Here is a 17842-nt window from a genome sequence, read left to right as displayed (position 1 = left end):
AAACTGTCTCCGAGTAAATATTTCTTGAAGGTGAGTCTGTACCGCGAGAAAACCCACTATTATCTGTTGTGATAAATAAAGCCACTCGTGTGAAAACCTCAGTTCCAAACACTAGTTTATTACACACCAAGTAATGACTCTGAATATGAAAATGAGGGCATTGAAGGAATCCACGGTGACAATATCTCCTTTACGGGCAAAAGTGGCTTCAAAGGGAGTCTCTGGAAAATGTCCAGCGACAAGGCTGGACACGGACCGCGTCACAGAACACGGTCCCATGTCACCGGAAGTCAGCACAGCGGGAGGGAGAAACAAAGGAGTAAAATTTCCAAACTACTTCTAATCGAGAACAATTTAACTTGTTCCAATTGCTAAGTGGGCATATTTAAAATGTAAATAAAATAAGTAAAAAGCGGTGCACCTTGGAAGACTAAGGAAATTACAAAGGATGTTAATTTTTGAAGTTATCATGTTAAGAAAACATGATGGAATCAGGCGGATAATTGAAAAGTTTCTTGCTAATTGTCAACATGTCTTCATCCCCAAATGGTGTAAGAGGACACGAAAGGCTAAGGATTTCGTTCTAGACAAACATCTCTACAAAACGTGCTGTGACGTCCCCGCGGAGGCCCCTCAGCTGGACTCACGTCCCCCAGAGCCAGATCGCCGGGGCTCCAGGGCCGCGCGGACGCTGGGGGCCCCGGGCAGCCGCCGCCGCTGCCGGAACTGGCGGTCCCTTCCTGTCACTTGACGTCCATGGCCGGGCTGCTCTGTAGGCTCTCCTGCGCAGGACGGGCCGCCAAGGAGTCCGGTCTGGTCAACTTGAGCCTTCGGCCAGTCTTACCACAAAACACACTCTCGAATTCCTGAAATTGAGAAAGAACCATTAATGCTGTGAATTTACGGACTCAGAAACTATCTCCAAACAGACAAGGCTGGGGACGCCCGTCCGGCTCAGCGAGTGGCGGTGGGCAGCTCTTGGATCCTGGGTCGTGAGTTCAAGCCCCACGCTAGGTGTAGAGATTACTTAAGATGAATAAATAAGATTACAAAAAATTAAAAATACACCAAAGGTTGAAATTATGACCTAAACTACTTCAAAAGATGGAAACGTGTCATCCACAAACTCACGTCACCTCTTGTAAGGGGGTGTGCGGGGTGAAAACAGGGATTCAAACGTTTTTCTCAAAGAGTCACATTTACACCTACGATTAATTTTCCAGTAATTCCTGTCATACCCATCCATATTAAAAAGGCTTCTTTACTTAAACACCTACACTTGTGTTTTCTACCACAGTAAACTCTGCACGCTACTTAACCATTCTCACGTGTGTGCGCTTTTGCCGGGCCGGCTTCCCGCAGCATCACTGCCGTCTCCCTGCAGAACTTCCATCACCCACTAGACACCGGGCCCATCACTACCCCGGGCACACGGCGGGAGTGATGCCAGCGGCGGGCCTGGCATCAGGGGTTGGCTCTGGAAGCTGGGGCTCCCGCGGAGCCCTGTCCACCGTGGCCCTTGCTCCTGCTCTCTGCTTCTAGGCACTTAGACAAGTCCCGGGCTTCACAGCAGGGTCAGACTGGCCGTTTCCTGAGCGCACCGGGCAGCCCCAAGCTCACAAAAGGCGAGAGCAAGCACATGGCCTGATCTCCTCAGCCTCTGGGAAACAAAGATCGGGGTACGCGAAACGTACAAGGCGGGAAAGGCCACGGCACGGGGGTTCCATCTCTTCAGCCAAAAAAGGATGCAGGGGGAGGGCGCCTGGGTGGCTCCGTGGGTTAAGCCGCTGCCTTCAGCTCAGGTCATGATCCCAGGGTCCTGGGATCGAGCCCCGCATCGGGCTCTCTGCTCAGCGGGGAGCCTGCTTCCTCCTCTCTCTCTCTCTGCCTCTCTGCCTGCTTGTGATCTCTGTCTGTCAAATAAATAAAATCTTTTAAAAAAGGAAAGGGAGGAAAGGAGGAAGCCATCGTGTACTCAGCGATGTTGAGCACCACCAACCAACGTTCGGCTGGACAGGGGAGTGGGCAGCACAGAGGCGGCTGCAAGCCCATCGGGGCGTCTGGATGCGGTGTGGCTGTTTAACCACGTGTCTACATTCAGAGATGCCCTTGAGAATGAAACTGAGAGATCTGTGGAAGGCTTTAAACCACCCATCGAGGGCCACAGGACGGGGGTGCTGACAACACGCCCTTGTGTCCGAGGAACACCGGAGCTCTGTGCTCTGCTCTCCCCATGTCTGTGCATGGGTACGTTTCCGTAATTTTTTTTTTTTTAAAGCATAACATTCTTTTTTTTTTCTTTTAAGATCTTTTTTATTTATTTGACAGATATCACAAGTAGGCAGAGAGGCAGCAGAGAGAGAGGGAGGCAGGCTCTCCGTGGAGCAGAGAGCCCGATGCGGGGCTCGAACCCGGGACCCTGAGATCATGACCTGAGCCGAAGGCAGAGGCTTTAACCCACTGAGCCACCCAGGTACCCCTAAAGCATAACATTCTTAAAAATTAAATTTATGTTTATAGATTTTCTATTATGGTAAAAAAAAATACAGAACATTAAGTTTCCCATTTCAGCCACTTTAAACAGTTTTACCCAGTGGCACTACCTTCACGGTGCCATGTGACCAGCACGGTTTCTGACTTTTCATCACCCCCCCCACGGCACTCTGTCCCCATGAGACACGGACTGTCGCCCTCCCCCAGCACCCACCCCATATCCCACTTTCTGCGTACGAATTGGGACCACACAGAGGTTGGCACAGGAGCTGTCCTTCCGTGAGCGGCAGCCTCGGGGGCACCCGGGCCGTGGCCGAACCACATTCTGCTGTCGGTGCACACGCTGTGCTTATCCACTCCTCTGCTGATGGACATTTGGGGGCCTCCACGTCCAGGCTGCTGTGAACATTCCCAAACAAGTGTCCACCCGGATCCCCACCCACAAATGCAACAGCCCATCTGGCAATTCTGACTTTCTGAGAACTGTCACCCCATTTTCCACAGCAGCTGCACAGGGTTCCGCTCTGAGGCCTGCGATTCCACCTGTCTGTCTGTCCGTCTGTACGTGCCGGCCACACCCACTGGGCGCATGCGGCAGAGCCCCATGGTTTGGATCTGCATTTCCCGGACGATCAGGGATGTTGAACATCTGCTCACGGACCTGTGGGCCATTTGTTTATCTTCTTTGGAAGAAGGTACTCAAATCCTTTGCTGGTTTTGAATCATGTTGTCTTTGTCGCTGGGCTGTAGCGGGTTCCTCCTGGATTCACATCCACCAAGGGACGCAGGAGTACCGCGCTGCACTGATAACACCAGGCCCACCAGCGGTGGCCGCAGTGCGCTTCCTGCCACCCGCACTCGGGCTATACCTGCTCAGATCTATTTTCTTCCCGAACTTTAAAGGGCTTGAGGGTCTAAGATGAGCCACATTTTGACAACTTCCTATGTATATCCTGACATTCAAAAGCCCAAAATGTAAAATATTTGCCCATATATGAGAAGGTAGAATTTACCTCTGAGAATAATAAAAAAGTAATGTAAAAGTCACAAAGAAGGAAACCGTCACTTCTGACAAAGAAAGTACTCGAGACTACGGGAACGTCGTGCACACGACAAGGTGAGCGCTGGGCGTCCACCCGGCTCTGCACACTTCTGCCAGCAGTGGGGCGCCGCGGTGCGGGCTGGGTTCCCTGGGGCCCCGGCACCTCCTTACCGGGGCCAGAGGCGAGCCGGCAGCTGCTGTCTCAGTGAAATGATGGAGTTTCAAGGGAGTTTTACGAGTCAGAACACCCTGAGGTGACGTCTAGACAAAGCTGATAGGCACATTAGGTTTGTAAATATGAGAACGCCTGATAGAAAGAGCGACTTTGGGGGGCACCTGGCTGGCTCAGCAGGAAGAACGTGTGACTCTTGACCTTGGGGTCATGAGTTTGAGCCCCAAGTTGGGTGTGGAGATGACATAAGTAAAACCAAACTTAAAAAAAGCAAATTTCTTTCCTTTTTTTTTTTTTTTTTTTAAGACTTTACTTATTTATGACAGAGACACACAGCGAGACAGGGAACACAAGCAGGGGGAGCTGGAGAGGGAGAAGCAGGCTCCCCGCTGAGCAGAGAACCCGATGCAGGACTCGATCCCAGAACCCTGAGACCAAGACCTGAGCTGAAGGCAGCGGCTTCACCAACTGAGCCCCCCAGGTGTCCCGAGAGCAAGGATCTGAGTCGCTATTAATGGTCCCGACCTAACAAACGCAGAGCTCACCAAATGGACAATACATGTTTTTTCCAAATAAATACAGAACTTTTAAAAACTGACCACAGAAGAGGTCACAACGAAAGTCTCAGCAAACTTTCAAGAAACTGTTTCTTTATACAGACCATCTTCGCTTATGAAAACGTAATAAATAAATGTGAAAAACAGACCAAAAGCTTTTAAACTCAAGATGTCAGAAAGATTAAAACTACAAAAAAATAAAGAAGGTAAGCTTTCAGAACAACATAGAAGCAAATTACAACGGGAAAAAACACTACCGTGTGCTCTCCCACAAAAGCCAACAGAGCAGAATAAGACCAGAAGCTGGGACACCCACGGCCGCCGAGAGACAAGGGCACAGATGCCCCAACTCCGAAAGGGTAGGACCAGCCCACAGGGAGCGCCCGGCAGTGAGACCTGGGACCAGGGCTGTGGCCTGGCAGTGCCTGGCTGCAGCGCTGGTCCCAGGTCTCCGCAGGGAGGTTTTGCTCCTGCCAGGCCCACCCAAGCCATGTTTATACATGAGATATAAGACATGAGTTTTAACATATCTGGTCTCGGAGTACATACAAAGACAGTTAACAGGTCTGCTGTGAGCTGAGTGCCGTCATCACTTACGGATGAATCATATTAATAACTCACCGCTAACAGGTACACCAGGCCAAACGTTAAATCATTTCCATTTTTGTTTTTTTTAAAAGATTTTATTTATCACAGAGAGAGACACAGCGAGAGAGGGACCACAAGCAGGGGGAGCTGGAGAGGGAGAAGCAGGCTCCCCGCTGAGCAGGGAGCCCGATGAGGGGCTCGATCCCAGGACCCTGGGATCATGACCTGAGCTGAAGGCAGAGGCTTAACGACTGAGCCCACCCAGGTGCCCCAAATCATCTTCAAAAATATAAAAGCTTTTCTCCAAAGAAGACATCCGGGTGGCAACAGACACATGAAAAGCTGCTCAACATCACCCGGCATCATGAGCATCATCGCGCCAGTCAGAACGGCTGGAACTGACCAGTCAGGAACGACAGACGCTGGTGAGCACGTGGAGAAAGGGGGACCCTCCCGCACCGTCGGCGGGGACGCAGGCTGGTGCGGCCACTCTGGACAACAGCACGGAGCTCCCTTAGGAAGCTGACAAGAGAGCTGCCTACGACCCAGCAATCGCACTGCGGGTATTTCCCCCAAAGATGCGGACGCCGTGGCGCGAAGGGAGACACGCTCCGAGCGCCCAGAGCAGCGAGGTCCGCCGTAGGCGAGCTGTGCGAGGGACCGAGATGCCCTTTCACGGACGCGCGGACGGACGGCAAGATGTGGCCACGGCGCCTCCGTCAGGGGACGAAGACCGGCTTTTGCATCGACGTGGTCGGAACCAGAGGGGATCGTGCGCGTGAACTCTGTGGAGCAGAGTCGTATGGTTTCACTCCCACGTGGAATTTAAGAAAGAAAACACAGCAGCCAAGGAAAAAAAGAGAGAAGTCAAACAAGAAATGGACTCTTGTCCCGTCTTGCAAGACGGCGGGCGGGAGAGCCGAGAAGGCGGGTGCGGCCCGAGGCGGAGAAGGTAACCCGCAGGTGAAAGCGCCAGAAGGGGAAACACAGCCGTGGCCGAAAGCCCAACCCCGCCTCCGCACGGGCGGGCGCTCCCCATCCGCCGTGCATTCCGGAGGGGCCGGAGCGGGCCAGGCACTCGGCAGCTGAGTCCAGGCCTGGAAAGAGACGGAAAGTTCGCGCAACTGTTGCAGATGCAGCCGGCGGTGATGAGGGCGGTCGGGGCCCCAGCGGGTAAACCTCGAGAAGTGTCGAGGTCTTCCTCCGGAGACGAGCCTTGCGGGCTGCTGAGCTGGGGGCGGGGGTGACCTCCCAGCGAGCACGTGAGCAGGCATGAGCCCGCATCCCCCGGGGACCACCGAGCCGGGCCCCGCCAGGCGATGTGGAGGCAAGACGGCGGGTTTCCCTGCAGCCGCGCGCACCGGCTTTGCCACTTAGGCCTGCGCCTCTGGCCCTCAGTGGAACTCCGCGGTGGATCGCATCGGAAATTCGCCACCGCCACCCCTGCCCAAACCCGCAGCGTGAAAATCCCTGGAGCCTCGCTGACGCCTCCCGCGGGAATCTGCAGAACCCAGACGCGGGAGGGCGAGAGCGTCCACACGGAGAACAGAAGCTGGAGGCGGCGGACGCGCGAGGCCGGGCGGACCGCCGCAGGCCCCGGACTCTGCCGTGGCGCAAAGCCACTGCTCCGTTCAGGGCCACCGCTGCTCAGTGTTTTCTCCCAGACAGACTTGGCCCTCACAAAGCGGCGTTCTAAATTCTTACAAAGAACCTAATTAAATGCCTCATCCCTTAAGAAAAACAAAGAAACAGACTCTGCACTCCAGAGCCCACAGACGGCCAGCAGAGCGGGCGCGGGCGGCGGCGGGGGCCGGGACGGGCAGGAAGGCGGACGCCTGTGCTGCCGACCTCCGGGCGGCGGCCGGACGTGCCCCTCTGTCCTACACCTGCCACGGACACCACCACGCTGCGCTAACTGGCTGGAATCAAGAAAAAAAGCTTTAAAAAAATGCACAAGAGCATCATTTTATTAAAATTCACAGCCTCCCTCGAACACATAACCTCAAACGCGAGCCGCAGGTCACCGGAAGCGAGTCACCGGGAGGGAGCGGGACGCAAATGCCGCTCGGAGACGCGATCACACGGGCGATGCCGCGGGGTCCTGCGGAGGCAGAGTGGGGACGGAAACACAGCCGCGGGCCCTGCCCCGCGCGATCCACACGCAGGAGGCTCTTTGGAAAAGGCTTCGCATCGACGCGCCAACCTCAGCTCGGTCCCTGCCAGACGCCGCGACCACAGCAGCCCCATGATGGCCTGGACAGGGAGCAGCGTTGGGGTGCGCGGGGCTGGACCCCCCAGGGCCTCAGCCGCGCTCAGCCTGACCGCCAGCACGCTGAGGCCGGCACCGGGAGCCGAGGCGCCCCCCAGGGCAGAGCAGTGAAGCCAATGCCGGGAGCGCCCCGTTCTCCCATCTGACCCCCGAGGAAGGGGGTCCCGCTCACACCACATGATCGGCCCCGCCAGGAGCCGCGCTCGCTCGCTGGAATTGCCCCGGGACCAAACAGACAGGGTCAAGGTGGTTCTGGCTGCACTCAGGGTCCAGGTGCTCGGGCCCCAGGGCCCCCATGTTGTCCCCGCTCACCCAGCCCATGGAAGAGAATCTCTTCCGCGCCTTCTGAATGCACGTGGGTTCCAGACTGTTGGACGCTATCTGCCTCTCTCTTCCTGCCTAACTCGTCTCACGTCAACCCTTCGTGAAGCTGTCATAGGGTAACGGGTGCCCGAAACCCGGGCGAGCCCCATCCGGTCCGCTGCCTGCAGCCCAGGCTGTCACTCGGACGCCGCAGGTCAGCGAACTGACCCAGGCTGGGACCATCGGTCCATAAGTGACACGCTCCAACACTAACGAGCTTTTGCTCAAAGCAAACTCAGTATCCAACACTGGATTCCAGGAAACAAAGGACCGTCGGGGGTATCTTAGGGAAAAATGGACAAAAAAATCACTTGTAGGTTTATAACATTCTGAGACTGCACCTGCCCTCATTACTGACCTTTTTGAGAGAGTCTCCGTGTCTTTCCTGAATGTACTTCAGGAACGCCGTGGTCCACTGCAGGGTGGTCGCCTTGTCCGTCTCCGCGTTGCAGAAAGGGACTAAAAGATTCAACTCATCACAGCAAATGCGGATCCTGCGCCTACAGGCAAAATCCAAAGTAATCACGCTGAGAAGCAGGCGCCAGGCCACTGCTCCTGGCCTGGCCCCTGGCACTCGGCTGCACTCCGCTGGGACGGTCCTGCTCGTGGGCCAGGAGCAAGGGCCAGGTTCAAGTCTCTAGACCAAGGACAGAGCCAAACCCCCCAAATGGGAAGCAAAATTGCGTGTGCTCTTTCCCTGGGTAGACCGTTCCTTACTCAGGAGTCACGACTCTGCTCTCCATGTGCCAAGGACTCATCCACAGCCACGTCACAGCTTTGACCGCCAAGGGGCCCCGGCTCACAGAAGGACCACGGACCGCCCGCCTGCTAAGACCCCGAAACCCAGTCTTTTTAGAGGTAATTTTAGAGAGAACTTAAATCACAACTGGCCCTTACAATCAGACCACAGTAACGCTCACAGAGGACACTCGGCGTCGTGCCACGTCCTAGAGACGCGGACACAGGGCAGCAGACAGAGCGCGACCCTTGCTGCCCACCTTCCCGCGTGCACACGTGGAGCGGTCGCGGGGATCTCGTCAGGCAAACCCAACAGCGGACGCTGATCTCCAGTCCGTGCAGGGGTCAGATCGACGTCCCCGACGAGGCACGGAGGTGAGGGAGCGAACCGGCAGTGCCCTAGGGGACGGCAGGCTGCCCACCCCCGGGGAAGGGTCCTCCCACGGCAGGTACCCAGGAAACGCTGATGAAATGGCAGGGTGGGAAGGCTGCCCTTTGGAGCTCACAGACGTCCTTCAGTCTGATGGAGCGTGTGCGCGTGTCCGTGTGCGCGTGCGTGTGTGAGCAGGCCTAAGAAGGACCACAGGCGGGCTAGCTAGCTGTAACACGTCCCTTAAAAAGAAATGAACTGCCTCAGGTCAGCGCCGGAGCGGGAGCTGGAGCTACATACCTGCCTCGCCCCGGGCTGCGGACAGGAGACTGGGGCGAACTTCCCGTCAAGGACTATGTTAACTACCTTAATTATGTTACGGAAACATCGAGTAAAAACCCAGCTGCAATACAGAGAAATTAACCACCTTTTGGTTCTATGTAAAATCTAAATAAAATTCTAAATAAAATCTGCAGCTAAAACGACCTAAATAACAGTTTTAACCCCCTCCCTCCCCAACATTCTTAAAAGAAACAGGCAAAGCTGGGTGCCCCGGTGTGCAGCGCAGCGCAGCGGTCTCCCGAGGCCCGCTCACACGGCCGGCGACTGACGGCTGCGGGGAACTGCAGCCTCGGGAGGGTTCCCAGCACCACTAGTGAGGTGCCTAACTGTGCCTAAAATGTTGGTACAAACAATACGGTTCATGCTGAGCGCTGGCTCTCCTTCTGGGGCTCACCAGGGAGGGAATGTCCCCGTGACCCGCTCTGCCAATAAAATCCTGGGGCCCTGAGTCTCTCACGAGCGTTCCCCGCTGGGAAGCTCGCCGGCCTCAGGACCAGGGGCCGAGGGAGCAGAGCGTGTCTGGGAGGCGACACCCAAGAGCTCGCGTCTGGCTCCCGGACTTCTCCCCAAGCACCTTGGCTAAATTTGCTGTGTCCTTTCTCTGTGATGGGTCACAGCTCTAAGTCTTCCCAGCGAATCATCAAACCTGGGGTGACCCTGGGGACCCCCGCCCACCGAGCTGAACCAAGTCTGCATCTCCTCGGCCAACTTTTCTCCACTGGGAACACATTTAGAAAGAACCGAACTGCTGTTTCAGGAGTAAGCTGCCTGGCGTCGCCCGTAGCCGCAGCGAGCCTGCGCGTCGACAAGCGCGCGCACGCGTTACCTTCTATCTCTTTCCATGCGGTTGTGCCTCTCCCTACGCTGCGACCTTCCTCCCTGGGGCCCGCTCTGGGTCTGCTCCCCGAGGTTTGCCTGCGAGGACTCCGCGGGAGGCCAAGCGCCCTGTGTGGAGGCCGAGCCTTCGCCCACGTTCTGGATCTCTCCAAGGGCTCTTCGTTCTCCACCTGTGTCCAGCTGGCGCGCTCGACTCCGGTTCCTCTTACTCACGGCCTGCTTACATAGCGCTTCTTCTTTGCAAAAGAAGGAAAGAGCGGCATTTAATTTTTTGTTTTACTTAACTTGTCCCCACTAATGCCGAATGTGTTTCGTGGCATTCTTCAAACCTGAACAGACACACGAGTGGGCGAAGAACGCCCAGAACTGAGCGGGGAGAGCCGTACCCACTGCGGTAACCGGCACAAGCCGTTCGCGCAAAGCTCCAAGCTCCAAAGCACAAAACTGAACATAAATCTGTAACTAAATTAAAACACCCCGAGCAGTGTGTGAGCAACAGACCCTTGTCCGAAGTCCCTCATTTATCAACAGGTGTTAGCTGCTGTCTGTGACTAGGGAAACCAAGAGGTTGTTTGACTTTTCTGATGTTCAGAATGGAAAAAACAAATTTTCTCCCCAGGATTTTCTTTTATACAGTCACTCTAACGGGACAGCAGGTGCTCCACCTCCCATGCTCAGAAGAGGACAAGACCTGTGTGCCCTAGGGCTCAAGGTGCCCCCAGGTGACCAGCGACTCCGCCCCTGGGAGGAGGAACCACGTCCCAGCTCTTACGTGTCCCCGGGGAACACAGCAAGCCCCACCGCATCGAGGCCAGCCAGCACCTGACCCCTGTGTGCGGTGACAGGCATGCCCGAGACGCCAAATGAGACCTAAGTCTCTGTGGCCAAAGGGTCCCTCCATACAGCGTTCACATCGGGACCTGCGAGGAAGACACGGCGCTGGGACTGTCTTGTTCCTGAAGCAAAGGAATTAGTATGTGGCTTGTGTCACCACCAACCCTTCACTCTGCACACGGAAGCACCTACTTCTGCATAAAAAGTCCGAACAGGGAGAAAGACCCACTGCCTGGAGGAGGCAGCACTCCACCCCCGCCCCGCCCCCATCAGCTCTGGAAGTTAAGTCGAAAAATACTTTTGTTTGCAGGGAGAAAGGGGCTGAGAGCTCACTCTCAAGGTGAACCAAGTTCAAGCTGCCTTCGGCCGTTTCTTTCTAAAACTTTCTGAATCAGCTTATGGCCTCTTGCTGCCAACTGAAACCTTTGCCCATCTGCAGGCTGTCTCCTAAAGCTTTTAGCAGGTTTCAGACTCCTGTCCCACTCACGAAATATAAAATAAGAAACAAAAAAACAAAAGCACAACTATTAAGTGCTTTCAGCAACTTGAAGGAACAGAATTTATGCAAGTCTATCATTTTTCCGTTTACGGAGATCACCAGTGAGGCAAAGCAGCCCTCAAACTCAACGACGCCGTCCAAAGCATAAATATGACGTGTGAGGGCGTGGGGTGGCTCAGTCGGTTTGGCGGCCGACTCCCGATTTCGGCTCAGGTCGTGAGATCGAGCCCCGCCACGGGTTCTGTGCTCAACAGGGGTCTGCCTGAGATTCTCTCTCCCCTTGCCTCTCATCCTGCTCGTGTGCTTGGTCCCTCCCTCTCTCTCAAATATAAGGATACATCTTTAAAACAGAAGAGACCACTTCATGTTTATACTCGGCGTCTTGCCGTCCCCACCCTCGGCCGAGAGGCCAGCAGGACGGGGCTCCCTCTGCTTTATGGCTTACCTCCTACTTTAATCCAAACCTGCTCAGGCAAGGCTTTGTTTCTACTGCCCAAAGTCTGTTTCGTGGATTCAATTTCCTGCTGGTAACAGAAAGAGAATGCTCGAGGCAATCCAATGTCCTGATGCTTGGCAGCTTCGAGTACAGAACACGGGTTCCCAGAACCCTGGAAAGAATGAGGTGACAGCAAGTTTACCAGCGCGCCCGCAAACCAAATGCCCTCCAACCGAAGCCACGGCCAAGACGGTAGCGCAATTTGAGGAACTCTGCGTACATCCAGGACTTTAAGACGTTCCCAAACCGCATGAACGGTCTTGATTTTTAAAGCTTGATATTAAGCTCAATGAAAGAAAAATCCTTCAGGCCTAATGAAAATAAAATCCATCTCGTACAAAAGAGCAGCCCTGGCGAGTCCCCCCCTTACCTGCGTCTGTGAGAGGCTCGAGGCCCCCGAGGCAGGGCAAGCGTTCGCCGTGAACAGAGGGCATGTAAACTGCAAAGCGGTGGCGGCTGCCGCGGTTTTGTTTTTTACCAACGTTGTGCATTTGTTTTGTTGCTGATGAAGAGGGACGTTCATGAACTCGGAAGGATGTCGGATAAGAGTGACCAAACTGCCAAGACAAAGGAGACACGGAGATGCGTGAAGACCATGTGGCAGGCAAGCGGCCAAAGGCCGTGACCCCCAGCACGCTCTCCCGGCTAGCCGCGGGCGGTCTAGACAGCCTGCATCTGGCAGGATGAGCACCCCTCCTCCTCGAAACCTCTACAGAGCCAGGCTCAAGCAGCGTGGCGGTGGCCAAGCTCAAGCTTCCTCCTGGAAGGACCAGGGCGCTGGATGTCACCTGAGACCAATCTCTCTTGCTCTTTTTCTGGCCATTCTCCAAAATCTGGCGACTAGGGACAAAATGGGGAAAATCCCAGGGTGGGGAGGGACAGAGAGCCGAGGGCCACCCCCCCCACCCCTGCGCAGTTCCTCTTCAGAAGGAGAGCCGCAAGGGAGGGGCTGGCTTCCTGCAGGACACTTCCCTGCCACCAAGTCTGCCCCGTGTGTGGAGTCACCCCTAAGCTGAGTCGCGGTGGGGAGGGGACAGGCCTCTCCTGACATTTGGGTGGAAGACCTGGTGCAAGGGGTCTGGTCCTCAGAAGCGCCCGCACGCTGGGCTCGGGGCGCCGGCCGGCATGTGCAGACGCGGGGCGCACACCGCACGCTCGCACGCGCGGCGGCGGGGTCTGCGCTGCCCACTCGCTCGGCACCGGCGCCCGGCCCCTGCCCGGACCCAGGCGGGTCTGCTCCCCGCGAAGACCCGGCCGGAGGAGGCTGCCCTGCCGGCGCTCTCGCGCGGAGACTCCACCTCCACCCAGACCCGCCCCGGCCTCGTCCGCGGGGAGACCCAGGCTGCGGCGCGGCGGGCGGCCTCTGCTCCCGGGTCACCCTGTCCACACCCGGGCCCCGCCGGGCGGGCGGCCGCTCCACGGGGCCTGGCCGTGTGCACCCCGCGGGCCCGCGCCCCGGCCCCGCCCGGCCTCCCGGGAGGGCGGCGGGGAGGGACACCCACTTGTTGAGCGCCACGCCGGGCTCGGGGGGCTCGGCGCCGCGCGGGGCGGCCGGCGGCTCGGCGGGGAGGCTGTTGAAGCGGTCCTCCAGGCGGACGCGCACGGCCGACTTGGCCCGCGCCTCGGGCGCGCCCTCCGCGTTCTCCTTGCCGCCGCCGTCGGGCGCCTTGGGCCGCGGCGCGCCCGCCCCGGGGCCGTCGGCGCCCGGCGTCTTCTCGGCGGGGGCGGGGGGCGCGGCGGCGGCGGCGGCGTTGGCGGCGGGGGCGCCCGCCTCGCTCAGCAGCATCATGCGCAGCTCCTGGAAGTCGACGTGGCCCAGGCAGGGCGCCGCGCCCGCGAAGCCGCCGTCGGCCAGCGCGGGCGGGCACAGCACCGGGTACACGGGCGCCGCGCCCCCCGCCGCCGCCGCGGCCGCCGCCGCCGCCGCCGCCGCCGCCGCCGCCGCGCCCCCCGCCGCCGCCGCCGCGAAGCCGCCCGCCGCCGCCGCGCCCGGCGCCGCGGCCGCCAGGAAGGCCGAGCTGAGGCGCGCGTCGAGCTCGCCGTCGGCCGCCGCCGCCTCCATGTGCGAGTAGAGGATGTGCTGCAGCTGCGTGTACTCCACCTCCGTCATCTCCACCAGGCTCAGGTCGGTGGTCGTGAAGCTCAGCCCCGCCTCGCCCGGCGCCGCGTCCGCGCCCTCGGGGCCCGCCGGCCCGCCCGCCTGCGGCGGCTCCCGCGGCCCGGGGCCCGACATGCCGGAGCCAACGGCGGGGCGCGCGCGCGCGGCGGGGGGCCGGCGGGCACCGGGCCGGCGCGGCCTCGCCGGGCGACGTTGGGGGGCGGGAAACCGCTGGGCCCGCAGCGCGCCTGCGCCGCCCCGCCCCGCAACGGAAACCCCACCCCCTGCCCCGCGGCCCCGCCCCCCGGGCCCGCCCCCCGCCAACCGCCCGGCCGCCGGCCCGCCGCGCCCCGCCCCGCCTCCGACGGCGGTCGGCCCCGGTGCTGCGCGCGCAGGTGTGTGTGTGCGCGCGGCTGCGGGAGGTGTGCGTGTGCGTGTGCGTGTGCGTGAGTGTGGACAGCTGGGGGTGGGGGCGCCCGCGGGGCGGCAGGCTGCGCGCGCAGGTGAGGGGCGGGGCCGGCGGGCGCGTGCGCTGTAGCGGTTCCCAGGGGAGCCGCCGGCCGCGTGCGCCGCGTGACCCGCGCCCGGGCCGGAGCGCGACCGTGGGCCCGAGCGTGCGGCGCTCGTCCGCCGGTCGGTTCTCGGAGCAGGGGCGAGGTCGGGCCCGCCGCGGTTTTCACTCGCTTCCCCCGTGTCGCAGCCCCGACGCTCTGCGGAGGGCGGCGGGCCGGGCCGGCGGAGCCGCGCGGGCACGGACGGCGGAGCCGCCCCGACGGAGGAGCCTCCGGGCCGGGCCGTGGCGCGCACCGAATCGCCGGGATCGAGCCCGGAGCCGAGTCCGGTGCGGGCGCAGCGGGGCCTGGAGCCCCGATCCGGTGCGGGCGCAGCGGGTCCGAGGACCCCGACGCGAAGGGCGAACGCGCGGAGCCCCGTGAAGGTCGCAGGCGTGTCCGCCGCGGTGTCCGCTCCCCGGAGGCGCAGAGCCGGCCCGGCGGAGCGTGCCCGGTTCGCGCTCGGCGTCCTGCAGACCGCGGGCGTGCGCGGCGCGTTCACGGAGCGGCGACGACCTGGCTTCGCTGCGGGGCGCGCCCCCGGTACAGCGGAGCGGGACCGACACGCGCAGCGCGGGGTCTGCCCGGCCCTCAGAGGCAGCCCCGAGGAGCCCAGAGCCCCGATGAGGGTCAGGCCAGGCCCAGTGTGCCGCGCGAGAGGGAGTCTCCCGCCCCCGCTGCTTGAGCACGCCGCAGGGCCCTGTCCCACGCATGCAAGAGGACCGAATTCCAGAGGGACTCCGAAGACAAGGACGGGAGGGCAGCGCGGCTCACCTGGTCATTGTCTACGAAGACCCATGGTGGGTCCTACAGTCCGTTGAGGTACCGGGGCCCACAGCTCACCATCCGTGGGAGCCGTGTGTCAGGAGGGCAAGTGTTGAACGTGAAACTGTTACACCAGCGTGACTTGATGTCAGAACCACCAAGATGCTACGGGACTAGAAGACCGCAGGGCACCATCTGACGTGAACAAACATGTAAAAACTCTTAGTAGAGTGTCTGCGAATGGAATCCAATGACATTTTTGAAAAAGGATAAAACATCTTGACCAGATAGAGCTTACTCCAGTGACACGAGTGTTGTTTACATTTGAAAATCAGCCCAACATCATTTATTCTATTAACAGACCAAGGCGGGGGGGGAGTGTTTGACGAATCTAAGATCCCTATAAAAACTCCAACTCCGCAAGCCGTGAGTAGAAGGGAATGTCCTCAACCTGACACAGGGTATCTATGAAATACCTGGAGCCGGCATCACACTTTCCAGTACGACACTGACTGCTTTCCCTGAGGATCCGAAAGGCAAGGACGTCGCCCGTCACCAGTGCTGCTCACTATTGTACAGGAAGCTCCACTCTGTCCGAGAAAGCACGCGGAAGAGACGGCACCAGGTTGAGAGAGAAGTACAGCTGTCTTTCCTTGCAGAAAACCTGACGATCTATGTCAAAAAACCTTGACCTCACCATGGTCACGGAATAGAAGAAGAGCATTCAGATATCAATGTCTCCCGGGCGCCTGGGCGGCTCAGTCGGTTGGGCGTCTGCCCTCCGATGCCGGCATGGTCCCAGGATCCTGGGATCGAGCCCCGCCTCAGGCTTTCCCCTTAGCGAAGAGTCTGCTTCTCCCTCTCCCTCTGTGATTGTTCTCACTTTCATTCTCTCTCAAATAAATAAATAAAATCTTAAATCACTGTATCTTACACTCTAGCAATGAACATGTGCCCATTGGTTAAAACACAATACCACTAACCATCACTCAAAAATATGCTTAGGTATAAATTCCAACAAAACACATGTTTTGAACATGTATGTTGAGTGTCAGACTGAGTATTTTCCTTAAAACTCCTCCGTGTTCTGCTTGCTCACCCTCCCTACTTTTCCCCCGGAAGCCCCTGGTCTTTGTTTTCCGCAGTGTCGCCGATATCACCCCGTGTGGAGCCCTTTTCTGATTGGCTTCTTTCACTTTGTTAGATGCAGTTAAAATTCCTCCATGTCTTCTCGGGCTCTGACGGCTCCTTTCTTTTTAGCCCTGAATAGTATTCCGTGGTCTGGATGGCCCACAGAGTGTCTGTCTGTCACCTCCTGAAGGACGTCTTGGTTGCTTCTGAGTTTTGGCAGTTACGAATAAAGCTGCCAAACGTCCGCGTGCAGGTGTTTGTGTGGAGAAGAGTTTTCTCCTTCCTTGGATACACACCAACGGTTTGGCTGCAGATCGCATTCTAAGCCTTTTGTAAGGAACCAGCAAACCGCCTTCCAAGCTGGCTGCCCCGGGTCGTGCTCCCACCGGCAGTGGATAAGGGCGCCTGAGGCCACACACCCTCACCAGCCTTCGGGGTCCGCGTTCTGGATTTTGGTCATTTGGCCTTTTGCAGACTCCATCACCGCGCCGGCTTGGTGGCCGCATCTGCAGGGCTGGGTGGCGCTTCTGGGGCACAGCGCATGCTAGAGGTCAGCAACCAGCTTGTCTCGCTCCTGCACAGCCGGGACTCACGGACCTGGGAACCAAGAGCTGGAAATGGGGTGGCTCCTCTCACTGTTCCCTCTCCTGATGCACGAGCTGGATCTCTGCTGCCAGTTCCTGCAACGTCTGGTTCTAGAAGGCTCAGTTCAAGCGGAAGAGAGCCTCGTCCAGAGGACGCAGGGACGGTGTCACTGGGCTGTCGGCTGGGGCGGCCACCTGGCCCTGTGGGACCCTTCGTGCCAGTGAGTCAAGGGGCAAAGAAGGGACACTGTATGGGCCAGGCTGATTGGGCCTGCCTGTCAAGGGGCAGAGGGTCTGCAGGACATGCCCAGAATGCAGGAGGATTCCCAGGGCACCTCCCGGCACCCCCAAGTCCTGTGATTGAAATCGGTGCAAAAGTACAAGGACGCAATTCAGACGGGCTTTGCAAGTCTTCGGGGCTCCCACCAGGCAGGGAGTCCGGCCCGGGAGCACAGACTGGGTGGTGAAGAAGGCCTTGTGGTCAGCTGTGGAGATGAGGACCACGGCAGCTGTGGCTGACCTTGTCCCTGCTTGTTTTGGGAGAGACTGTCTTCTCCTGGGATTGGCTCGTTTTCAGGATGGCTGCATCCGGTTAGGTGGGGGCGTGATTTTGCCGTTGTCCTAGTTTAGAAAATATGGTTTATTTATTTATTTATTATTTTTAAAAAATCTCGTTTATCTATTTGACAGAGAGAGAGATCACAAGCAGGCAGGGAGGCGCAGGGGGAAGCACGTTCCCTGCTGAGCACAGAGCCCGATGCGGGGCTCAATCTAGGACCCTGAGACCAGGACCTAAGCCAAAGGCAAAGGCTTAACCCACTGAGCCACCCAGGAGCCCTGGAAACGTGGTTTAAGGAGTGGCTGAGAGCCTTCAGGGGTGCCGGGGGCGTGCTGGGGTCCGTGCTGGGGTCCGTGCTGGGGTCGTCCTGGGGGCGGGGCTGGGGGCGGTGCTGGGGGCGAGCTAGAGTTGGGGTTGGGGGCGGTGCTGGGGGCGGTGCTGGGGTCCGTGCTGGGGTCGTCCTGGGGGCGGGGTTGGGGGCGGTGCTGGGGGCGAGCTAGAGTCGGGGTTGGGGGCGGTGCTGGGGGCGTGCTGGGGTCGTCCTGAGGGCGGGG

At 58.7% G+C, this 17842-nt stretch overlaps 2 protein-coding genes across 6 annotated transcripts; one reads left to right on the top strand and one right to left on the bottom strand.

Moving 5' to 3' along the window:
* Positions 1–90: 90 nt before the first annotated feature.
* Positions 91–13867, bottom strand: TCFL5 (transcription factor like 5). 5 transcript variants are annotated; one of them, XR_004287370.1, is made up of 7 exons: positions 13103–13866; positions 11971–12157; positions 11550–11712; positions 9761–10007; positions 7843–7984; positions 6854–6953; positions 6325–6771 (listed from the first exon to the last, which is right to left on the bottom strand). XR_004287370.1 is itself a non-coding variant. In XM_032350102.1 (6 exons), the coding sequence occupies exons 1-6, from the start codon at positions 13831–13833 to the stop codon at positions 744–746; spliced, it is 1590 nt and encodes a 529-aa protein (XP_032205993.1). In that variant the 5' UTR covers positions 13834–13859; the 3' UTR covers positions 91–743. The 5 variants fall into 5 exon arrangements, 4 of the variants coding, with proteins under 4 accessions (XP_032205993.1, XP_032205992.1, XP_032205994.1 ...); XM_032350102.1 differs by lacking the exons at positions 6325–6771; positions 6854–6953 and adding an exon at positions 91–866 and having other exon boundaries at positions 9761–10004; positions 13103–13859; XM_032350101.1 differs by lacking the exons at positions 6325–6771; positions 6854–6953 and adding an exon at positions 91–866 and having other exon boundaries at positions 13103–13856.
* On the top strand, positions 13832–15834 carry LOC116595838 (collagen alpha-2(I) chain-like). The gene is made up of 3 exons (XM_032352619.1): positions 13832–13910; positions 14207–14535; positions 14570–15834. The coding sequence occupies exons 1-3, from the start codon at positions 13832–13834 to the stop codon at positions 15068–15070; spliced, it is 909 nt and encodes a 302-aa protein (XP_032208510.1). The 3' UTR covers positions 15071–15834.
* The last annotated feature ends 2008 nt before the right edge of the window (positions 15835–17842 follow it).

Source organism: Mustela erminea, chromosome 7, assembly GCF_009829155.1.
Source record: "Mustela erminea isolate mMusErm1 chromosome 7, mMusErm1.Pri, whole genome shotgun sequence".
Taxonomy (NCBI): domain Eukaryota; kingdom Metazoa; phylum Chordata; class Mammalia; order Carnivora; family Mustelidae; genus Mustela; species Mustela erminea.
This window is presented reverse-complemented; position numbering and strand designations above follow the sequence as displayed.

Excerpts from the sequence above, each read along its gene's own strand:
- LOC116595838 (XM_032352619.1), top strand. The coding sequence starts at position 13,832 with ATGCCGGAGCCAACGGCGGGGCGCGCGCGCGCGGCGGGGGGCCGGCGG. Across the intron at positions 13,911-14,206 it reads GCGCGGCCTCGCCGGGCGAC|GGGCGGGGCCGGCGGGCGCG; the intron begins GTTGGGGGGCGG and ends CGCGCAGGTGAG. Across the intron at positions 14,536-14,569 it reads GGATCGAGCCCGGAGCCGAG|TCCGGTGCGGGCGCAGCGGG; the intron begins TCCGGTGCGGGC and ends CTGGAGCCCCGA.
- TCFL5 (XM_032350101.1), bottom strand. The coding sequence starts at position 13,833 with ATGTCGGGCCCCGGGCCGCGGGAGCCGCCGCAGGCGGGCGGGCCGGCG. Across the intron at positions 10,008-11,549 it reads GGTTTGGATTAAAGTAGGAG|AAGAAGCGCTATGTAAGCAG; the intron begins GTAAGCCATAAA and ends TCTTTTGCAAAG. Across the intron at positions 867-7,842 it reads ACGGAGACTCTCTCAAAAAG|GAATTCGAGAGTGTGTTTTG; the intron begins GTCAGTAATGAG and ends TCTCAATTTCAG.